Below are 25014 nucleotides of genomic sequence, written 5' to 3'. Positions count from 1 at the left end.
TTGAATTTGGACACTTCACCTTGCAACAAAATGTGGACCAGTTTGTCTTGGCCTGGGTCATGGAGGGAGGCCCTCTGCAAGGTGGAAGATGGACAGCTAGCTACAGCTGGTCCTATATGTGTAACCCAATGGGGGGAATGGGGAAAGGGGTTTCAATCTCTGGTGACATGGTATTCTTTTTTTTGCTAACCAGTGTTTCATGCTTGGCCCCTGGGAGGGCCACATACCTTTGCACTTCCACTGTTTGTTTTTAATATTTGTATAATAAAGTTTTAAAAGTCAAAAGTTTCTCTTTTTTCTCTGACACTCATCTTCAGCTCATTTCCTGCTTAGCCCCCTTGTTCAGCCTTCTTAGGTCAGTGCCTTTGATGGTTTTGTTCCATTTTATTCCATGTTCAGGCATGGGAAAAATAAACCTTGCCTATCCTAGGTGGATGACTTAAGTCATCCAGGCATGACTTTCTCCCCAGTTAATAATTTCCTCAAGGAACTGGTTACTCTCCCTAGTGCTGCCTTATCTTTGCCATTATTTCACTTCATTTTGTTTACTTGCTAGCAGCCTTTTTTGATTTAATTTCTTTCTTCAGGAAGGAAAATATCAGGCAGATAAACTGAGGTGCAAATAATATGGATAATACTCTCATTCTTGTAACTCTCATAAAAAAAAAATCCAACATTTTGCACCAGTTTAGCTATTGACTTGAGTCTTATTTTTTGTCGAGTACTGGCAATGTGCAAAATACTCTTTATATGGTGAGATCATTTTTTTTTTTAAACTTGGATCTGTTATAGCTAAACTGTAAATGTCTTTGTAAACTGGTAACGTTTCTCATGATGCATTTTAGTTAAATACAAGTACAGGAACTGAAATATAGAGCTAGGTTTAATTGTTTATCATTTAATCATAAAATTAAATATCCTGGTCTTTTGATCAGTAATTCCATTTTTATTAGTAATTTCATTTTTTTATTTCAGTGTAGTGGCATTGATTAATCAATCCATGTATTTTGTATTTAAAAATCTGTTTTGTTAATTGGGTAATTTTATCAATTATCTGTGTTGCTACAATATTAACCTTAGGCTGTTGTCTACAGTCTCTTCTTGTAATAATTTGTATGCCATATGAATCAAAAATATGTTCTTACTTTATTAGCAGATTGGAAAGGTTTTAAGGAAAAGGATTTAAAACCCTGTGAAGATTTATTTTATTAAGATTTCATGCTTTTTTAAATAAAATATGTTTGTTTTTTACCAGGATGACGAATGGTATGAGCAGGCTACAGATGTCCGATCACAGTTAAAGTTTTTTGAACAGTTGGAGCGTTTAGAAAAGCAAAGAAAAGATGAACAAGAGAGGGAAATCTTGTTAAAAGCTGCCAAGGTACCTCTGATCTACACAGTAGATTTTAATAATAGCTGTTTACATAAATAACAGTATTTATATTTCTAAATGTTGCATCACAAAAGATATATGTATATACATTGTGCCAAATTCACCAAAAAAAGAAAGACCATATAGGTAAGACAGCATAGTGTGAGCTGGTGTATCCAAGAAGCAAAGGCAAATAGGGGAGAGAAGATTCACAGTTAAGGTGACCGACAGTGCTTCCAGCTGTACCCTAGGCTGAATATACCCCAGAGAGAGAAGCTAAGCTTCAGCTTACAGCAGGGCTGCACCATATGCAGTGGAAAATCAGAGTCACAGTATGTAAACAGGCTCAGCTACTCTGACCACACTTTTTGTTGCTGACATCTCCCTATATTCTGACCTACTGTAATCATTCCCTACCTTGCAAATGCAGATCAGTTGCTTTTCACATACCCTGCTATAGTTTGGCTTTTAAAGAACCTTTGTCACCTCTTGTTACTGGTAAATATGACATATTAAGGGTTAATAGTGTATTCCAGATTTAAACTTGAGACTAGTTTTAATATTACTGCTATGATTATATAGTTATGTTTTCTATTTAAACAGTACTTAAAACTTTCTACGGTAAAAGCTGTGTTAACCGGCACGAGTGGGGAATGGGGGTGCCAGGTATCTAAAAATTCTGGTTATCTGAGGCAGGGGTTTTCAACCTTTTTGAAAACCCTTGCAGAGTGGGGGCAGAGAGGGGACAGGGGGAAGGGAGTGGCTGCATGTGGAATAGCGACACCACAGGGTGGTGGGTGGCTGCGTACAAGCTTCCCTCTCCCCACCCCCCTTGTGCCAAGCGCACATAATTCCATGGACACCAATGGAATTTTTGGTGGTTCAACATTTCTCAAAATTAAGCTTTTTCTGTATAAGGTCCTGAGATATACAGTACTCTTGCTGGGATTTGCAAGAGTATAAGATTAATTGTCCAGTTCCCTTTGAATGTCAGTGGGTGCATCTACACATATGCTTTACTGTACATTAGACTTATTTAATGTGCAGTAAAGCATCACTGTCTACACATACATGGTAATTATAACACAGTAGATTAAAGCTCTGTTTGCCGGTACTGACAGATACAGGTACTAGCCAATAACGCTTTGTATTAATGTGAGTGAATGCATGTGTAGATGCTGATCCAGGAGCAAATTGCTCCTGGACAGCCCAGGTAGCAGGGGGCTATAATTGCTGCTCAGCTTAGGAGTGGGACAAGAGCTGTCCCCGGCACTGGGGGCAGGAACTTGAGGCTAGCCCCAAGCTCTGTGCCACTCAGAGCTGCCCCTGGAGCTGGGGACAGCTCCTGCCTTGTTCCCTGTAGCCCAGGCCTGACTCTCCATGCTCTCTGCCAGCCTGAGGCTGACCACTCCCCATACCCCTGCAAGCCCGAGGCTAAACCCCTTGCCCTCTGCCAGCCCGAGCCTGACCCCCTGTACTCTGCCAGCCTAAGCCTGACCCGCTTTCCCCCTGACAAAGCAGGGGTGCTCCCTTTCCCCCTGCTGGCCTGGCACTGGCACAGAGGCAGCTGCAGCTGGAGCTCCCCCTGACTGCTGCAGTAGAGAAGAACAGGGCAGGAGCAGCCCTGGACTAGGCTATTCCTGTCAGGCTCAATTTGCTTCTGACCTGAGCACATATGTAGATGGGCATTTGGCTGCAGTTTAATGCATTCATTGCATGTGTAGATGCAATTCTGTTCTCTGTGTGCAGCATTCAACATAGTGTAGTGTATCAGTGAGGGATTTTCCATTTTAATTCTCAATTCCCAAGAAATTTTGGTTCAGATAATTTCTAGAATTAATGTTCCAGGAATGTCTAAATACCTGCGTTAACTGATTGTGTTGTAATTTTTTTATAACAAACACAATCTTCAGATATTCACAGATCTATAAGTATAGATTTTCTGGTTTACTTTGGAAATGGTTGTCTGTATTCTTGTGGTCTTCTATTGTATTTAGTATAAAGATTGTAAATTTTGGTATACTCAGTACAACCAAGTGGTCTCAAAGGAGCAGTCCTGCAGTGGAAAGGATACAGGGATAGATTAGATGACCTAATTAATCTTTCAGATTCTATTTAAAACTGGTGATCAGAAATAATCTACAAATAGGCTTATATAGACTTTATTCTTCTAATGCAAATTATACCTATAACTTTAATACTTAATATTTTTAAGTAATTAGTTGCAGTATGGACCAGAGAGGCAATGTGGGACAACTTAGTGCCATATTTTAGATGTTAATTTTCCTAATTTTGTTGCCTTCACTTTCACAAATGAGGAAGGGACTTTATAATATACTTCTATATATTTCAGAAATTAGTTCCCCAACTTAATTTTTTAATGATCTCAATGTAGAATCAACTCAGTCAAATGCTTTTTTGTCAGGTAAATATTTTTCTTGGATTGGTTGAAGCAGGCATTATATATTTGTTTCTCTTTAATTTGGATTGCCTTCTTGTTGATAAGGCCTAGTTATATTTAGGAAAGTTTTTTTCTGATGTTCTTGGCCATTGTTCATTTTAAAAAGTGATATTCATATTAATAATTCCAAGTAGGATATGTAGTTGATCCAGTTGTTGCACTTTATCTTCTCTAATTTGTCTTGATATTCTCCTTTTGGTTTAGTTGGAAATTAAAAGCCTGCAGGAAAGCCATAAAATAATACAGCCATGAGTCCTCTGAGCTTATCTTTACATTCTAAAAATACCAAGAAAAAATGTTCTTGACCTAAAACCTGTCCTGACAGGAAGAGCTAATAGAAATGGTATATTTAGTTTTATTTTCATTTTTTCTTAAATTTTCATATTTTCAAGCTGTGTTTCATTTTCTCTACTAATATAAACAATAACAGGTCCTTATAAAAATAACTGGCCAATATTAGGAAATAATTTTCCCTTAATTATTCTTTTGATGCAAGCCAGGAGGCATTTTTTATTTTCTATATCAGTTTCCAAAATATATCCTGACTTTGAATTTGTTCTATTACTATGGGACAGTTTAGTAAACTGTAGCATTCAGCCTCCAGCAGATAGTGTCAGATCATCCTCCACCAGCCTATCTGCTCTACCTAAATGGGTGCATGGTTTAACTATGAGCTTTGCCTATCTTGCATCTTCTCAGGTTTTGTATGGATATTGTCACAAGTTATTAAATGTGCCTTGTTACGTGTGTGAGGAAACTATAAAATCAAACGTTGGGTTTAACAGCAAAGTTAAAAACTTTCTTAGAGAACAAACTTTTTGCACAGTCTCAAACTATTCCTTTCATGGCAGGTTTTTTTCCTCTCTGTCTCTTACATAGGATTATGCTTTATTTCTTTTATTCAAAGAATGGATCCACTTTTAGGTTCTCTTACTGTGTAATTTGTATTTGTTACAAGGAAGAATTTAAGCAGCATCTTTATTTTTCTTCCCTTACCTTTCTTTACCTAAACTTTATTTTGTTGGGTTTTCTCATATACCTTTTTGTTACCTTTTCTTTGGGTATTTTAGTGTCCCTCTTTTATATAATCAGTTTGAGGTTCCTCAGAATGTTATGTAGATATTTATATACTAAACATGTTTATTAATGTTCTTTATTTATTCTACTATATATATACTATATAGATAGAGGCCACCAGCACATTCACAGTGACACTATCTTTCAGAAAGATACTCAGTCTTGACTTAAGACCTGAAGTGGTGAAGACTGTGTGAATAAATTATTGTAATGATTACTTCATTATTTCTAAGCATTATTTATCCTGCTTCTAGCCATTAAGTCTCATGCCTTACATGCTGTATTAAAGAACACTATATTTTCTAATATCTCTTCCCTATTGGATATTTATAGACAGTGATCAACAGGGATTCTGGTTTTCTCTGATAAAAAAAACCAAACAAACCCCAATTTTCAGGTTAAATAAGTAATCCAAAGTTTACATTTTTCTGTGATCAAATTGAAACACCACTATATATATACATCTGTGTTTTAGTGGTGTTTCATTTTAATCACAGAAAAGTGTGGATTTTGGGTTACTTTTTTTAACCCGAAAATTGGGGATTTTTTATCAGAGAAAACCAGGATCCCAGGTGATCTAGTCGTACATTTGTATTCTCTTGGACAAACGAAATACATAGAGCTTTAAATTCTTATTGTGTGGCACGATTTTCTGACTTTGATTCATCCTTGTAGTTCCTGTTTCTGTTTTTAGTGTCCTTTTTTAAGGATGAGCATCAGGACTAGGCACAGTATTCAGTAAATGACTTTCTAATAATATAGATAGAGATAACGACACCTCCTCAGTCTTTCTTGATATTCCCCTGCTTTTACATTCTGCAGTTGCTTTTACTCTTCGTGCAAGTAATTGTTTCCCAGATTGCAGTCCTCATACTTATGTGAGCTACTTTCTTTGTTCTTTGATAACATATGTTGTATTTGCTTTAAAATGCATGTAGTTCAAATGACCCTGTCCCATCAGATAGTTCAGGTTGGTCTTTAATAACTGATCTATTCTCCATAATGATTTATTGCTTAATCAGTTTTGCACCATTGGCGATCATTTTATATGTTCCATCAGATCATTAAGACATTGAACAGTATTGGGATGAGTCAGTTGAGGTTTTTCCCAAAGACTGTAGTTTTTCAGGACCCTAACATTACATCACAAACAGTAAAAATAATATTCAAATGATAGTCTTCAGTGCAAATTGTAATACAGAATTCAAATATTTTAAGAGTTAAAATGACAAATATTTTCTGAATATGTACTGTAAATGAGTCTATCTTCATAAATCAAATTGACTGACAATCATATCAGGAGAACCAGTTTTACATCCAATCTGGGGCTTTTAAATGGTGAAGAATAGTGAATTGAGTCTAGTGCTGTTGTGCAGGACTAGTTTCTCTAAAGCACCTCTGTAAGAAATGCTGTAAAAAAGCAATTAAATGATGAAACCAATTCCCCATTTTTGGTGCAGACGGAGATACGGTGCTACATTGTGACTGCTACATGGCAGCAAGAGCCTTATTAGCCTTTTCCTTGGGTATAAAAAGGTCTAACCATGCTTCCCTGTTCTCTTCTCTTTGAAATTCTTTGTTTTTCCTGGCTCCAGTCTTCAAAATGTTATTTTAGTTTTGAAGTGATGTAGCTGTGAAGGTCCAGAAAATATGTGAGAGGCAAGAGTTTTTGTGGGTGATGTATTTTATTGGACTAACTTTGTCATTGGGGTAGATTTAGACAAATTTTGAGGTATCACAGTTCTTGAAAGCTTGTCTAAATCTATCCCAACCACACAGTGAGTCCAGTAAAGATATCCCCTGCAAAATTGTTGCCTCTAGAATGTCATTCTTTCATTTCATTGTTTCTTGTTAAACTCTTCTGTCAATTTATAATAATAATTATTACTATTACTACATGATAACACTTAAAGAAATTATGACTTTTAAAGTAAATATCCAAGGGCAAAGGGAAGGTGAAAATCTTAACTGTCTTCCTATCATTCCATAAGTACATTGGATGGGGAAGTGCCTTGTTTGGGTAAAATAGGTAGAAAGCAGTCTGTCCTAGAAGATTAAGGTTGAATAGAGCAATTTATATCATAAAAGGAGTTTTTTGTCTTAATATAATATTGACCTTGCTGTAAGTGTTGATATCTTTCTAGCTTCACAGTGTAATACCATGAATATCTCATACAGCATAAAATAAAAGCTTAATTTTTAATGATAGTCACTAAGTGTATATCTATATTTTTTAAGTTACTTAAGAAAGAAAAGATCAACTGGAGTTAAATTGCCTTGCTTAGTAAAGTTCATATTAAATGATCCTAAATAAACTTGGGGAGCTAGAGGGCTCAGGGAACTGATAAGGGAATAATGAACCTTTTCCCCTCTGTCACCATCAATTCATATCTGCCCCAGTTTCTCAGTGACTAAAAGTTATTACCATCTGATAGATGTTTAGTGACCTGCATGAAAAGAGTTGGTGATTCCCATATAGTGTATTTCCTTACTGCCATCCCACGTTAATATGATAAAATCTTCCTCACATTTACACTACTATATTGCTGTGTTATGCTATGCTTACCATATTACTTACTGTTCTAGTCTTCTCAGAGAAGTTAGTGGTCCAGTTAACATCAGTAATGAACTAAATAAAATCTTGAGAAAAATTCCATAGCAACTTACTGATAGATTGGTGACTTTCTCAGGCTCTCCTATCTCCAGCTTCTCTGATTGTTTGAACGCACCAGGTTATCCAAGGAGGTTGTACTTTCCAATAATGGTATAGGCCCTGATGTGTTTATGTGAACTGAGTTGTCAATTAGATGTATTAAACAGGTACCATTGTTAAAAATTCAGCCCAGCTGGCTAGATAACTAATGACCAAAATGTGTAAGTAGAAATGGCAGTTAGTGGCCTGCTCATTATCATGACTTATCAGCAGCGAAGCTTATTATTGAATTGACTCCAAAGACTGTACTACCTACCATCCTAGGATACTGGTCCTTCAGGAGGCTATGTTTCTATTACTGGGGCTGCTAGTGCTTTAAGAACAGCAGCCGCACTGAGGCAGCTTAGTTAACCTGTGAAGGTACAACTTTACTGGAAGGAAATTTTTATGTTCTCAGCTACGCTGGTTCTCTGAACAGTGGAAAGCATGGTGGCAAAGTGGTACCTCTGCCGGGAATTTGCCAGCAGAGCGTCGCTGGCCATGGAATGTGAGCATTTCACAGCCCTAGCTGACAGTTCTTGCACCAGAACTTTGTGGTGTAGATAAGGGCAAAGGAACATTCAAGAAAGTTACACTGCTGCTGCCTACATGGCATTGCATGGTAGCTAAATGGAGTGTTTCTGTATATAGGACTCTATATATGTAAGGCACCTTTTGTGAGTACTAAATTCACACAAATGCACACTATGGAAGGACAGGTCAAGCTTTGAAGGTCTTACTGCTTTTAGATGATTATAGGTGAAAGGTTTTACACCATCAAAACTGTAAGTACATCTAGATTTCTGAAAAATGTAGTACCTATTGTGAAATATTAATTCAGAACAGTTGTTCCTCGCATAAACATTAGCTTTAATATTTCAATAACTCTAATAATAGTTAATGAGCTATTAATAGTGTTAACACGATATATAAAGAATGTTATTATCACCATTGTTTCATTAAGGGTGAGAAATGTCATACTTTTAAAATAAAAGATTGGATTCTTGGAATTCTTCATATATGCTTAGGTCCCACATATGCAAAATAGTTTGGTTTTTTTGGTATAAGCAGTAGAACTGTGTGAAGCTTTGGTCCCTGATTCATTTTGGCGGAGATTCGGCCCAATTCGGTGGCTGAATCTCTGAATCAAATCAGAGGACCCTTTAATCTCGCTGAATCGAATCAGAACCCTCCAAATTAATTCAGAGAGATTTGGCGATTCAGACATAGACACAGCTTTAAATGTTTTTTCTACATACCTCTAGGTAGCAGGCAGCTCATGAACTTTGCAATGCTGGAGCACATGGAGTGTCCCCCAGAAGTGCGGGGGGCTCCACAGCGCACCTGGCAGCAGACCCAGAAGTGGATCAGAAGCACTTCAGGTCCAGTTCGGGGTCTGCTGGAGAGCATTCTGGGGGGCCCCCCACACCCTCCCTGCTCAGTGACTGGTGCCTTTTGGGTCTGGGGGGGGACATCTGGGGTCCCCCCGTGATTGACTGCTGATCTGGGAGCGCACGGGGGGCCTCCCGTGTCCGCTCCCCGGCAGACCTGGAAGGGGACCAGAAGTACTTGTGGTCCACTTCCTGGTTTGCCACCAAGCACGCACAGGGCCCCCTGCGCTCGTGTGTACCACTCCATTTGCCCCAGCATTGCAGTATTCACGAGCCACTCCTGGTGCCTCGAGGTATGTAGAAAAACCATTTAAAGGTAAGTCTGTGTTCGAATGGCTGGTTTTCCAAATCAGCATCAAATCTTCAGATTCGGCCAAAAAGAATTGGGAACAGTGATCCAAATCAATGAATCGAATCACTGTCCCTGATTCAGGCTGAATCCAAATCATATAGGACCTGTTTCGCACACCCCTAATAAGCAGCTTCCTAATGGGCATAGAACATTTGGTTTAATTTGTACAGGAGGCTTAAAATGTAGTATAACTGAATGCTTTATAAAGATAGGATGATATTAGGAAAAGTTTTGAAGAACAAAACTTCCTTAGTACCTAAAGTTTCCATGGGATTTCTGCCACTTGTAGCTGCAGCAGTGCAGATTTCTAGTATGGGCAAAGTTTACATCAGTACTGGTTAACTTGGTGTAAATTGTCTCTAAAATAGATGTTTATACTAATGAAACTACACCAATGGCCAGCAAATGCACCAATTAGCAGCAAAATGGGACTAAACAAAGGATTTTTCAGAAGAAGGTCAAAAGCTTCACCACCAGCTTTGATAAAAGTACAGTGGAGATGCATAGACTGAGGATAGTGATCTCTTGCAGAAGACATGAGTTTAAAGTTCGAAGAAGGTTCTCTTGGCTCAAATAGGAAAGGGGTACATAATCCAGGTTGAGGGTGTTGGGTTGTGAACTGATAAAAGGAGACTAGCGTGCATGGAGGCAATAGCCTGATATTTTTGCAGTTTTAAAACATAATTTAATTTGCTCACAAGGTCAGAAATCTTGAAATAATTTTTATACCATTTTTTCCTTTTGCCTTCTGTATCTCCCTTGTCTGTAATTCTACCTATTGCCAACTCCAAAACATTTCCTAATTCTGTCTCAAGTAGGATGACTGCCTACTTGTTAATCATGCCCCAACTTGATACTAATGTCTCGCTCTTTTACGACAGGTCCTCACTGCTTATTATCCATCTTCAAAATCCAATGCAAAATTACCAAACTAGTTTTCAAAGCTCTCCATGGACTCAGCCCCCATCACCATTTTAACTTCCATGTTCCTTGTCCCGACTCTCTCAGCTGGAGAGGACTCTTTAATCCCTACTTCTACTTTCCTCTATCATGATGTCAGGCCTTGTCAACAGAGGGATGGTTGGCCATTGGTGTAGTTCCCATTTTGCTGCTAATTATTATTTTGTCATTAAGCGTTTTCTTTTTTCCTTTCTTTTCCTAGAAAAACTCCCCCAAATTAGCTGTTGCTCAGGAAAATCTCTTCTCTTCTCTGCTTACCTAACTGCTTACAGGCAGGCTTCAGTCCTCTTACAGCCCTGAGTTTGCCCTTCTTAACAGAGTTGCTAATCCTTGACTCTGATCGCAGCTCCTCTGTCTCATCATCCTATTTGCTGTCAGTAAATTTAAATTTTTGTCAGCCTCTTGACCAAGGATCCATTGCATCAGCGGGACTACATTTCTGCTGTTGAGCAGTCCATGGGTTTTCCTTTCTGATCCCATTGTCTCCCTTTGAAATATTTCATTGCTAGCTAACATCAATCATCAGATTTGTGGATGACACCAAATTATGGGGCAAAGTAAACACAGTGTGGGGCAGGGAACAGATTCAGGTGGATTTGGACAGGTTGGAAATGTGGGCAGAAAAGAATAGGATGCACTTTAACAAAGATAAGTGCAAAGTGCTGCACCTAGGTTGAAAGAATCAACACCACACAGACTGGGTGATGACTTTCTAAGCAGCACAGCAGCAGAAAGGGATCTCGGAGTCATAGTAGACTCCAAGATGAACATGAGTTGTCAATGTGATGAAGTGATAAGTAAAGCTGGGAGGGAGCTATGGCAAAATTTGGGGTGGCTGCAGCCCTCTCAATAGCCCTCACTCTGAGTCCAGCCCCCAGCAAGAAGAGCCTGGCTCCAGCCCAAGGCTGCAGCCCACCCACTTGCCCCACGCAGATCCGGTGGCACCCCCCAGCCCGCCATGCCCTCCCGGGGTGCAAGCAGTGGTGGGATCCGCCCCCTCCCCACAAGCTGTGCCTCTGTCCTGTACACCACCCCAGCTGGGCAGTGCCTGCTGACTTCCTGCCCCTGGGGCAGGGGGCTGGACTCGATGATCCTCCGGGGTCCCTTCCAGCCCAAATCTCTATGAAATCTATGAAAGTCAACTGCACTCTGTCATGCATTAGCAGGTGCATCACGAGCAGATCTAAGGAGGTGATACTTCCCCTCCATGTGGCATTGGTGAGGCTGAAGCTGGAGTGCTGCATGCAGTTTTGGGTGCTGCACTTCAAAAGGGATGTGGATAACTTTGAGAGGGTCCAGATGAGGGCTACTCTTATTGTTAAGGGCCTGCAGGTAAGGTCCTACGAGGAGAGATTGAGGGACCTGAACCTCTTCAGCCTCCGTCTATAAGTTCATCGGAGTGGGGGCAGCAAGGAATAGGAGATACTCTATTTACCAGAGCACCCCTCAGGGTAACTAGAAACAATGGAGCAGATTTAGATTAGACATCAGGAAGAACTTCTTAACGGTAAGGGTGACCAGAATCTGGAATAGGCTCTCAAGTCTTTAAGAGGAGACTGGACAAGCACCTGGCTGGGGTCATCTGACCCTGGTGCTCTTTCCTGCCCAGGGCAGGGGGTTGGACTCGATGATCTATGAGGTCCCTTCCAACCATGAAAATCTATGAAAATCATTCTTCCAGAGTCCATTCCATGAAGCTTACATAATATATTTAATAATCCATTGAAGTTATTCCTGGTTTAAAAAAAAGAGAAAAACGTAGCAGTTGCTGAGACTGGTTAATTACATATTATAACTGATGCTATCAAATTATAATTGCTTTAATTGAGTGATGTATATCATCATATTGGGCCCTCATTAGTAGTACGTCCTTTTTGTTTTTTATTTCACTTATTTTTAGTGTTTGTTGTAGACTAACCTGCCAAATTCATGGGCACTAAAAATAAATACAGTGATTGCAAGAATGCAGAATGTCTACTGCTTTTCTGGCAGAAGTATCATTACATTAGTAAGTTTATTATTATATTCCTGAATAGTTTTTAAAGTTAATTTTATTGTGTGTGGATGGTGCCAAATTTGACTACACTACAGATTAAAGGCCATTCCATTGAATAGATATAGCACAGTTAAAGTCAGTAGAAATTTCCTTACCCCATACTGCTAGCGAATTTCCAGGGCTACCTGTGAAAGTGGGAAGAAGGTTCAGTGCCTATACCTGTTTGCTCATTTAATCCTTTCACTCTTTCCAGCTCAGGAGTACAATTGATGTAGTGCTGCTCTTGATAAGAAGAACACCTCTCTGAACTGAAACTATTTGTATATTTCTGATGAGCCCCCACCTGGCAAGGGGGGGATGTTGCCTGGATTTTAATTTTTTGTTACTTTCTCCAATTGTAGTAGTAGTAATAATAGTAATAATATCACACTTGCACTCTTGCATTCCACCTTATAGTGGCTATCATTTGAATAGGGTTTTACCCTCAGCTGTGCTGCTTTTAACTTTCACTTTTTATTAACAAAGCTAATGTGAAAGCAAAGTGTTTCATGTTGCCAATTTAACTTCTTTAATTAAAAGTGAAAGTTGTAAGCTGGTACAGCCGTGGGTGAAGTTCTAATGTCATCAATGGGGAAAATAGGTTTAAAATTGAAACTGTTGGCACAGCAGTGGTTCTCAATAGTGCAGCACCTGCAGTTGTGACTCTTAACTTTTATTTAATGAAAAAAAACAGAATTTGAAATATTAAAGTCCCCTAGTATAGGGGGTGTGTGTGTGTGTGTGTGTGTGTGTGTGTGTGTGTGTGTGTAAAAGAAAATGTAAAGCTGTCAGTGCCTTAATTGTGATGGAAATGTGACTGAAAATACAAGGCAAACCTGCACCCAAGGGGAAAGCCCTGAGAGCTTTTAAAATACAATTCCTATGAGCTTAAAGCTCGAAAATGTTTCTGAATCCTGTCTCATATCTAACTTGTTAAATATGATGCAAAATTCATATAAAGCGCAGCACTGATTTTACAGATTGCATGGATAAATTATTATTCCACTAAATTTATGAACTGTAAGCATTGATTGCATCAACAAAAGGGACTATTATTCTACTTATGTACGTAATAATCTGTGCTCTGATTTGGAAAAAAAAAATCACTGAGGGGGGTGTATTTAGTTAAAAACAAAAATTAATGTAGTAAAAATATCCCTTTTTTAAAGAAAAATTTGAATACTTTCTAAATGCAGAAGGAGCTCCACAGATACAGATCTCCCATGTGCAAGTCGTGACACCTTTTGGGTCTTTCTAAGTAAGTACGTACCTAAGCTAGGAAAAAAGGTCCCAGCAAGTTAGGGAAATTGACAAACTATGAACTTGAAGCACTTTAGTTTCTTATTTATTTGAAACCTTATATCACATTGTGCTTTTTAATTCATCTACAGACATTAAACTGATTCAAATATGTTACCACATATTAAAATGTTAGAAAATATTTATCACAGATGAGCATGTTGTTATACTTTACTGGAGACAAGGTTTAGTATCTTTATAAAGAGAAGGGTTGGTAACAGTCGATTGTAGTTAACCGTGACCAGGAGAACAAGTTTCCACAAATGTTAATGTCTGTCTACGCTAGCATGTAAAAAGTGCTAATTAGAATATTTATAATATATTAACTATTTTTTTGTTTAGATGTGGCCAAAAAGATGCGGGAGGTTGTGTTAGTAGGTTGTATCAAAAACCAAAGTAACTGAATAGTGATGAACAATTGTAAAAAAAAAAAAAAAAAAAAAAGTTACTTCCCTGGTTTAACATTTTTATTGTTAATATCTATTTCATTTATTGTTTCAGTGCATTAAGGTGTTTTGGAAGAAGTGTATATTTGAAGGCAGAAAGGATAGAGATGCAGCACGCTGGGTGTAGAGCAGGGTTCCAAGTATAAGGGTTGGCCTAAAATGAAACATGGAGACCAGAGTGAAAAAGGATATGAAAAGTAGTATTAAGAAGATGGCTTGAGTGGAATAAAAGAAAGCAAAAAGGGATGGGAATTGTTTACACTTGCAGCTGTAAACTCACTATTAGGTTTTATGGAAAGATTAAGCTAATATGCCTGATGACTTTCAGACATACAGTAAAGTCTTATTTAATCCAGTTTAGTCCTGTTTTTTGGCATGATGCCTTTTAATCTACATGCAGTGTAATTTGAAAAAAAAAATAATATCAGTAAACAAAATTCAGAGCGAGTTTCACTTTAACTGCCAAATATCTGTTAAGAGGGAGTCAGGTCTGTTCTAGGTTGTCTCTGCCAAATTAGGTCTCTCTTCAACCTTTGCTGTTCTTTTTGGACTTTCAAATTCCTACACTCTAAATGAGAACACATTATAAAATGTTCAGCAAAAATCACCAACCAAAAAACCATCATCACTTATATGTTTGTAAATCATAGTTTCCTTTCTGAAACCTTGAACCTTTCTCTGATTTAGAAACACAGAGGAGAGGAAGGGAATGGTACAAATATTGTTATTCCTGTAGCCTGTTAGAGGTTAACTGGAAACTTAACATGCAAAGAAATGTACAAAAGAAAATAAGAAAAAATAATTATACCTTTCAAGTGCCAAGACATGAATAATTGTTCACATGGTGATCATGACTTTTATTGTGACTGCTTATAGCTTTGATATGTTGTTTTATCTGAATTTTAACCAGTCATACTATAAATAGAGAACCTAGAATACTACATTTGTAATTTGCCTGTAATTTTGAGTCATTATTGAATTCCATAAATTTGATTTTTTTCTAATTCATTTTGAAAATATATAAACATTACAGTCATTATAGTTATAAGCTTTTACATATATTATGAAAATAAGTATAGGATCTGGATCCTTAGTTGTATTTTTATGTATAGGGCATATGGTTGTTATTTATGGATTTAAAAGCTGCCATTTGCCTATTAAAAATTGCCATTTGGCATGGCATCATGTACTGCTCATTAAATGACAAAATTAATAAAAAAAAAGAAGCAAGCATTAATGACCTGAACCTTACACGCGTTTTTATGTTGTATAAAAGGTATGCTTTTACAGAATATTTGCATCTGTAATTACGCTGCTTTAATAGCTAAGAGGAAGCCTTTATAAGATTTATGCACATTCTCTGTCAATACCTGCTTATTACAATAAAACCTTAAAATAAATTTGTCAGTACAATATGGGAGTATAATTGACTTACTGATTTAAATCAAAATTAGATAATGAAAAACACCTGATAGATACTTAATTCAGATATTTTCCTTTTCTGAGTTGTTTTCATAATGAATGCATATATACCTATTAAATAATAGAAACATATTCCAACTTCTATTGAAACTTTAGAGTTGGTAATAACATAAGTAGATTGAGCCTTTTTGTTTAAACCTCCACTAGATTTTATTTACAACTGAATATTTAACAGTGTATTGGGTGAGGCCTACAGGCTTGAAATTGCACTTCTATGAATTTAAGCATCCCATCCTTGACACCTTGTATCCTGTTCCCCTTTCTTTGCTATTTTTTAACTTACTGCAACATGAGGGGTTCTTAAACCATCTGTTAACCTTTTTTCCATTTTTTTTAAACATGTAGAGTCGCTCAAGGCAAGAAGACCCAGAGCAAGCTAGACTGAAACAAAAAGCAAAGGAGGTAAGCAGAGCTAGAGATCATTACACTTGACATTTCAAGGCTTGAACATATTAATTTTTTATGCCTTGCTACTTGTATATCGTTAATAAAAATCTGACTAAAAACTTTTTAGGATGTATTTGTTGCTCTGCCTTTGATCTTAATGTTTGCAAACTAATACATTAATACATGTGAAGCCTAAGGAGATTTTATAAGAGAATATTTCCATACATTACATTTTCATTTCCATTTTAGGTGGCTGTAGCTTTTGTTGGGTTGTTGATGACAGCAGCATTAGATTTTGGTGGAAAAAGTATGCCTTTGTCTTTCTGAAAATGTCATTTTCTAGAACTGTGTTACTTTTGCTTACCAGTTTTGTTCCTGTAACAATTAATATTACTAAATATTGTCATTACCTATGCACCATTTCTTTCTCTGTAGGGATGTCTTGCATTTATTCATTCACTAGTCCTAATTCCTGTACTTATATAAAAAAAAAAAAAAAGGCAGGTAACAGTAGTTGTAGTTTTGGTCTGATAGCTTGAGGGGCCAATTCTGTAGGGTGCTAGGTGCCCTAAACCCTCACAATGTGAGGGGAGCCTATTCCTTGCTTAAGGAATGCACATGTTTAGATCAGTCCATAACTACCTTCAGATAGAAAGACCTAAAATATCCATCAGTTGAAATACTGTGCCTCAGCAGTAACCTACTTGGCAAACCCTGGTCACTGTTAGTTATACCTAAATTCCAATAATATTATGAATGAAATGCATTAGGAAATGTTGTTATGCAGAAAGAGACATATGATAATTCTTCCTGTTTATCTCTCTCTACTATTCTTTGTTTGCTCTGTGTTTTCAATATTTTATAATTCCCAAAGCCATAAAAATTGTGTGTATGTGCAAACAGACAGTAAATCTGTTAAATAGGTATGGTTTCCTTTCATTGTGTGAATTACTACAAATTGCTATAAATATGCAATGAAGAAGAGTTGTCTAAAAAGAGTTAATATAAACTTTGTACCATGGGTCACTATGTTCCAACTTTAATGATTTTGAAAATGTTTTCATAATTTATGCAAGTCATTTTCCTGGAGAAGTCACAGAATTGTAAAGCTAGCTAGTGACAAAGATTGCTAAGGTGGACAGTAGATATAAAAGAAAAAATGGTTTTGGAAGTGTTTGAAAATAATTGAAGGCCGTGAAATGTATCAAAACGTGCTGCTGAAATGACAACTAAAGCTGTGCTACTGCTGGAAGTGAGAAAGAAGCACTGTTCAAATGTTCATGGTTTATACTTTGTGTGAAGCTAAGCTAGATAGATAGTGGCTTTAATTATATTTTATATCTTGTTGTAAGTAAACTGTCCCAGAAAATATTTGCAGTTCATTGGATCTGGGGTGCCACAGTCTCATTCAGTGCAATCCTGATTAGTTCATTGGATTTTTGGCAAAATAAAAATGCTTATCTCTGTTAGTAAAAATATACATTTTAACAAGTAATCAGACTGCAATAGGATTACATCTTTATAGGAAAACTTATTCTCTAGCAGATTTAGTTTTTTATGTTTTGAGTAATTGTAAGAGCACCACTTTGAATTGAAAAATTTGAAGGAATCTCAGTATACATTGCATTTCTTGATCCACTAGAGGGAGTGTTGCTATATACATATGAATAAGAGAAAATGTATAATTTTTAAATGTTACTGAATTAATAAATATTTTGGTGATAAGCTAATTGGTAATACTCAGATCAAACTGATGTGTGATTTTTATACTAGTAGTACTGTTGTCAAGTACGTGATAACCTGTTTGAGTTTCTGTGGAATGAATACCAGGTTTTTTGTTCAAGTGCTACATCTAGGTTTTTGTACCTTAGCCCTGCCTTGCTTCCCACCCTCCTAATGGAAGTGCTTAATTGGCTAGCAGTCTGCTGCTGTCTAAGGTTGAATTTCATTCACTGTATTTAAAATTGTACGAAATACAGGATAAGACTCTTCTTTTAGTATTTAAAATCCTGAAACTCTTTTTTCAGTTTATTCAGTGCTTTTTGACCAAAAATATTTTAAGCTATTTTAAAAAGGGTTTTTAAAAGGGGTAAGAGAAAACTGGGAATGATATGATTTTAGTTTTAATGTCACTTATTTGGATCAGTAGCTGATTGTATACTGATTGTCAATTGCATTGGAACTGCTGAGACAAAATAACCAGTTTTGTAATACCAAAAGATGTATTAGCCAGATGGTGTTTGGGGCATTACATTATTTGAAATGAAAAGCTTTGAATTAACTTTAAAAATTGTTTCAGTTTCAAAACTGCACTGCCAGCTGGTCTTCTCTTGAATGAGCAGATGATCCACATTCAAGAAGAGAATTTTGTCTCCCTCCAGGTTCTGTGTAAACTGATGAAGGTGATACTGTTAGGTTTACAAGGATTAGCTGAATTAGAAATGATGTTTCCCTAATTTGTAATTGTCTTAAACATGGGGTTTTGGAAATACTTGCCCACATGTGCTTTTGGCTGGTGGGAAGCCTGTTGTTTAATGCTGTTCAATGCTGTCTAGAAAGGCATGCAGTATGAATCCAAGATGCTTAGTTTACGTAGAATATTTTGAGGTTTTGTCTTTTACTAGTTGGATATTGACCTGCTTGTAAGCAGGAAGATGTGGAAATAAATTAGTTTATGTTCATTATTTGTAAAACGGTTGAAAATGTCTTAATTATTTCTAGAAGACACCATGTTATCTGTAAATGTGTAAGGTTTGAGTGCTGTATACCCATATTTCAAGAGTAATACCTGTGTATTCATTAGCGACACAACAGACTGAAACAATCCCCTCATCCTCATTTTTCTGTGCTCAAAACCATGCTCTGGATCATACCAGTTAGCCTAATGATCAAAATGGGATGGAGATTGAAAGCTGGGAGGAGGTCAGCTGTGGAATTAGAAAACAGAAAATATAGTTACTAATGGAACATGAATGGGACCAAAAGGTATGAGGAAAGAGAAATATAACCAGAGACAAAAATGGGGGGAGAAAGGTAAAATTGGAAAACAAGTGGCTTACAGAGAACTTAAGGAAAAAATAAATGAAAACACTTAAAATGAAAGCCATGAGAAGTTTAGTTTCAGATTCAGATTTGCAAGAGAAAGGTATCAAAATATAAGTAAACCAAAACAAGTCTACACAGTGGTCTGTGCTGTTTTAGTTAAATCTACATACCTTTGCACTTTTGGTTAAACGAGTGCAATTCTATATTGAAAGGGCTGTAAAGTGATCAGTGAATATATACTGATATATATACTACTTACGATCACATTTTAATTTTGAACTTGTTTAACAAAACAGTACTATATTATGTTAATATTTATTTCAAGAAAAATAACATTAAAATGAAGTTATTTCAGTTACATTATATTCTACATGGCTATTCAATTACAGGCAATTCCTGCTTAATGCTGTTTAGCTTAGTGCTGTCTTGCTATAATGCTAATTTTAAATTGATACATGATTTCACTTAGCACTCAGTAAGTTTCATTATAACGCTCATGGTCACCATCTTGGGTCATTAAAAACACTTGTGGTCACCATCTTGGGTTGTCAAATATTTTCGGTTTTGCTTAATACTTGTTTCACTTAACATTTGTTTTTTTACTAACCAATTAATAATATAGATGGTTCAAAAGAAAGATAGCATAGGTGAGATCCTAAACATACTTTTTTGTTAGGATAATTTCTGGTATATCCAGTGTCCATAAACTGAGGGTTAAAACTGAAATATCCAAGTTTATTGATTCTACTGGAATAATTTAAAGTCTTTATATCATCACTAACAAAGGGTATTGCATGCAAATGAAAACCAGAAAACACAGATCAAAATGGGGGACACGTAGCTGGATGGCAGCTTTATGGGAAAGGACTTGGGAGTCTTGATAGACCACAGACTCAATATGAGTCTGCTGTGTGATGCAGCCATATAAAAGGCAAATACAGTTCTTATTGCAACTTTTATTGCAAAAGGCAGCAGAAAGATTAGGTGCAAGACACGAGAAGTGATAGTGCCTCTCTACTCAGCACGGTTTAGGCCTCATCTGGAGTACTCTGTGCAGTTCTGGGTTCCAATTCTGGGTTTTAAAAAGGATGTGGAGAAGTTAGGTTCCAGAGGTGGGCAACAAACATGATCAAGAGCTTGGAAGGCAAGTCATATGCAGAGAGGCTGAAGAGAAGCATGTTCAGTTTGTGGAAAAAGCAGTTAAGAAGGGATGTGATAGCAGTCTTCAAATACTTGAAGGACTGCCATAAAGAAGAGGGAAAGCACTGTTTTTCTCTGTCTACAGAGAAAAGTGGACCAGTGGCTTGAAATTTCAGCAAATTAAATTTAGATTGGATATCCAGAAACATTTCTTCACTGTTAGAATACTGAAGCAGTAGAATAGACTGGCTGGGGAAGTTGTGGACTCTATCACTGGACGTGTTCACCAAGAGGTTGGACAGTCATTGGTCAGGAGTCTAGGCATTGCCATGCTTGTTTTCTACTATGGGTATTTCCCATGCTTCTGGGGTTTGCTTGTTGATCTCCCTCCCTCCTCTGCCTTTTTTCTGCTGTGTGTGTCTGGGTGTTTTTAAACCTCCCCAAAGGCATTGGGTGTTGGCTATAGCTAAGGCTGGGGACTTCAACTGGGGTGTGCTGATTCTCAAAGTTGGAGATTCCTGGCTAGGGGGTCTTGCCCCTCTGTTCAGGGTCAGACTGGTTGCCATGTTTGGGGTCAGGAAGGAATTTTACCCCATGGTCAGGTTGGTATAGACTGTGGCAGTTTTTGCCTTCCCCTGTCACAGGGATGGAAGGGTGGCCCTCTACCCAGGACCCCTTGAGTAGATATTGACAACATTTTATAGAAGCAGGACATTGGCTGCTGTTCCCCTGCTTTACCTTTGTAGAAGGTTAAGGGTGTAAAGTATATGCTGTGTCAGGGTTGAGGGTAGTTATATGTAGAGTTTAGATTATGGTTGTACGGGATAGTTTGGATAGGGACGAATCTGCCTCAAACTGGGGATTGGATTAGATGACCTCTGGAGGTCCCTTCCAGTCCTGCTTTCTGTGACTCTAAAGGAGACACCATGACACATATTAGGCATGCATCCAGGGCCCAGATAAGATTAGATAACACCTAATTAGAATCTATTTTCAACTGCACTCTGCACTATTGGAGTGAAACCTTGGTCACAGTGAAGTCATTAGCAAAATGCTTACCCATTTCAGTAGGGACGATATTTCATCCCATATGCCTGTATTTATCAGTGCAGGTTGACCATCTTCTGAACACTTGCATAGTGCTATCAACACAGCTGAAAAGAAAAAGCTTTTTAGTCGGGATGTCTGCTGAGCATGGACAAGAACGGTGGTGCTGTGTGCTGGCCAGTGGCTGTAGGGGGTACTGGAGAGCACAGGTTGCAGCTGTAGCCTGAGCTGTTAGTAGACAAACTTTTTTTCCAGTGTCCTTGAAGGTGCTGTGCCCACTGCTGAGCTTTGGACTGCCTTCTACTTGAGGCACCTACTCCATCTCTTTCAATATGGCTCCTAGTATAAGAAATTTAGGGTGCATACAAATGCATCGCATTTCTACCAGCAGAATCACTGTCCTCCGAGTAGAAACTTCAAGTGTACATGCATTCATGCTTTTTCTCCCAGACAGTCCCCAGTTTGAGGAAGAGGTTGGGGGGCTTTGCCAACTCCTCCTGGCTTCCCCTTGCTGTCCCCACCACCCAGGCAGCAGGGGTGGGATTGCAAAGGGGCCTGAAACTGGGGCAAGGAAGCTCTATCTCCGTGGGTTTTAAGTGCTGCCCCTGCCGCCGAGCTGCACAGCACCGATGGGGATATCAGAACCGGCAGGGCCTGGAACTGGAGCCAGGGAAGCACTACCCACCCTGATTCCCAGTAGGGATGTAAAAGGTCAAATGATCATTAATCATTTAACTGAGAAATCCAGTGATAACCAGTTAGCTTACTGGTTATTGTTTAGTATGGGGTGGGACGCTTTGCATTAGGGAAGGGGGGAAGGGAAGCCACGCAGTGCCCCAGCAGGAACTGGAAGACAGCAGGGCAGGTGAGAGGAAGGGAGGAGCGAGAAGGAGGGGAGGGGTGAGGTGGGACTCCATATCCATAGCTGATGAAGTTAAAGAGGAAAACAGCAGGCAGCCTAATGACTTGTCAATTAAGTCATTAGCTGCTCCCTCCCTCCCAGCTTGGGGTTTCACATGGGCTGTTGTATGACTGGGCTTGCCACCACCTCCTTCCCACTCCCATTCTCCCCAAGGGCCCCGGAAGTGGTTTCCAGCAGCGGCTGTGCCTGAGCTGCTGTGTTATCAGTTAACCATTTAAGCAATATAATTAGAGGAGGTTAAACGGATAATTTTTTAAACAATATTTCCATCCCTGGTCCACAGCCATGCAGACTTTAAATGCCACGTGTGCCTCCTGTCTTGGGTTGCAGGTAAGGCAATTTAAAATTGGAGGGCTGCCTATTGATAGTCTGCCCCCTTCCCAGGCAGTGGAGAGGGTAGGCTGTCAAGAATGCCTCCCCTAAGGGCAGGATTGGTCTAGGGAGCAGCCCTCTAGTACCCCCTGGCTGGAGAGCTCACCTGTGTAGCTCTCCAGCCAGGGGGATGGAAAGCACGTACACTCTAGCTCCCAGGCTTTTTTTTTCTAAGAATTTCTCCAAAATTCTTACCAGTAGAAATTAATGCCTGGACATGGCCTTAATTTGGCCTTAAGCATCTGGATGCTGAAATGCAGCCTGTTCTGGGAATATATGCAAAAGCCATTGGGATATTTTTGTACATTAATCTGCAACACTCTTCTCTCTCCCTCTTAAAAAAAAAAAAAAAAAAAGGCATTTGGAGCGCTTTAAAAGGCTTTAACAGTGGCATGGAAATATAATATCATTCTTATTCTTGGGCTAGAAGGAAAATTCAATTTTATTCTAAATATTTCTATTCCAGTTTAGTCCAGGATATTTAACTATTAAAATAGGGATTTTATTTTTACATTAAATACTTCCTTGACACCATATGGATATCTGTTTATCAGCTCTATAGTAATATTTCTTGTAAATAGTTGCCACTTGACTTCATTTAGCACTATGTTCATAATGTATTATTGAAGAGGTGTTGATATTTTGTTTGGTAAGCTCATTTGTTTGAATTAAACTAGAATGTTTAGAAATGGAATTAGTAGCACAGTCTCTTTCTAGAGGGAGATATATGAAAGGAGACTTTCCTTCAGTTTTTCCTAGTACCTGGAAAAATATTGATTCAAAAGCAACAATTTTTTTTTGGTTTTTTTTTTGTTAAAGGATTTTTAGAACAATATGCACTAGTGGTTTGATCTTCTTGACAGAAAATAAGTTTAAATTAAATCTCCATTTAGGTCCTTAAGCTATCTGACAATCAGAAGATTGACATATGAGCAACTCCTAAGGAGCATGATCTTGTTGAATGCTTCATTGTCCAAAAGAGGTGCCTCTAAATTGGGACTCTTTTTAAAGCTTTTCTGCTGATGCTACCAAAGCTGGTTGTTAATTAGACAGGATACAGGGATTTTTATCACCATGTGATCAAAGTTAGACCATTGGGTGGAAAAGAGGCAAAGTCCCTTGTATTGTTTGTAGCCCAGTAGAGCTGACAGTGTAGACCAGGCTTATGTAAAACCACAATAGGTCAGAATTTGGCTCTCTTGTTGTTTCATTATGTTGGACAAATACCAGTTAAAACTGATTTCCACATTTTTTTCTCTTTGTAAAAATAATAAAATTAATTTGGGACAAGAGGAAGTTGCATACCAAAAAATTAAATTGTGTGGCTAAAGACTAGGGAAAGTGGCTGTCCTGTAGTTACAAAGTTATTTCTACACTTTGATTTCCATTCTTTCTGTGACTTAGCATGTGCTGTTCAAAAAGATGTGATTCTGGCCTGTGGAAAACTTTGCTCCATTATCAAGCATACTACTTGGGTACATTTCTACAGTACTGTTTTCATCTTAAGGGAAATTCCATCATACAGACTAGCATAAATCCTAATTACTTTGGCTGTAAGCTCTTTGAGATAGGGTAATATTATCATGTGTGTATATAGAGCCTGGCATAATGGAGCTGTGATCCCCAATTGGGATCTGTAAGTGTTTCTGCAGCATATAATATCTCTAACAAATAGTTACATTCTCCATAGATCTGTAAAATCATTATATATTTCAAGAAGTGGGCATTTCAGGCATTTTTCCCATTGATTTTCCAAGTAAAAAATAAGCTTAATTTGCCATCTTGCAAAGACTTACATGTGCAAGTAACTTTACACAAGAGTAGTCTAATTGAGTTCAGTTCCTGTAAATAAATGTTTATAAAATTGGGAATGAAGATACTTCCTGCTTTGCCAAAGGTGAAGCGCAAAATTATTTTTATATGTGGGGAAGAGCAGGGCATAAATTGGGCAGCAGAAGGAAAGAAAACCTGTTAAGTATCAAAAGGTCTGTATATCTTTCCAGCCAAGTATGATGAAGCAGGAAAGACCTGTATATGGGAACAAGTAGATTAACTGGGGGTAGGCATAGAGAAAAACAGCAGGTTTGTTTGCCTGCCTTTTAAGCCCAGGGTTTCCTATTTTAGTCCAGGGGATATCTAAACTACATCTGGTTTCATCCAACAAAACCATATCCCTTTTGCCAAAACACGCTGGAGAGGTTCCATATTTGGAAGTAATTTTTGCCCATATGCTGCACATAGATCTTTGTGCAGAACTAAACAATATATCCTACCTTATAAATATTCATTTTTGTGAGACACTGATTGCATTTCTATTGTAGTTAATAATGTTTTAGAAGCTAGTACTGAATCTAATGATCTTAATTGGAACAAACCAGTATTTGGCTTTTTCCTATGGACAAACTAATGTGAACCATCTCAGTGTTTGGGGATTTGAGATCCCTTTAGAATATTCATCTTAAAGATGTTTCTGTTTATTTAAATATTTGTTTTTAAAGTATAATCTAGAAACTATACATTTCTCAGATATCACT

General features: G+C 37.8%; 1 protein-coding gene across 7 annotated transcripts in view; it reads left to right on the top strand.

The window, feature by feature from the left end:
* The window catches only part of LOC102562823 (transcription initiation factor TFIID subunit 4), a 214010-nt gene that overhangs the window by 90688 nt on the left and 98308 nt on the right, over nucleotides 1-25014 (top strand). For all 7 annotated transcript variants that reach the window (XR_009455290.1, XR_009455289.1, XR_002091939.2 and 4 more), the window contains exons 12-13: nucleotides 1256-1381; nucleotides 15913-15969. Coding sequence is in view for 4 of the 7 variants with exons in the window: in XM_019492905.2 (XP_019348450.2) it covers nucleotides 1256-1381; nucleotides 15913-15969 (183 nt within the window). In the remaining 3 variants the exon portion in view is untranslated. The remainder of the gene's footprint in view (nucleotides 1-1255; nucleotides 1382-15912; nucleotides 15970-25014) is intronic.

This window comes from Alligator mississippiensis, chromosome 10, assembly GCF_030867095.1.
Source record: "Alligator mississippiensis isolate rAllMis1 chromosome 10, rAllMis1, whole genome shotgun sequence".
NCBI lineage: Eukaryota > Metazoa > Chordata > Crocodylia > Alligatoridae > Alligator > Alligator mississippiensis.
Note: the sequence above shows the minus strand (reverse complement) of the source record. Positions and strands in the feature narration are given on the sequence as shown.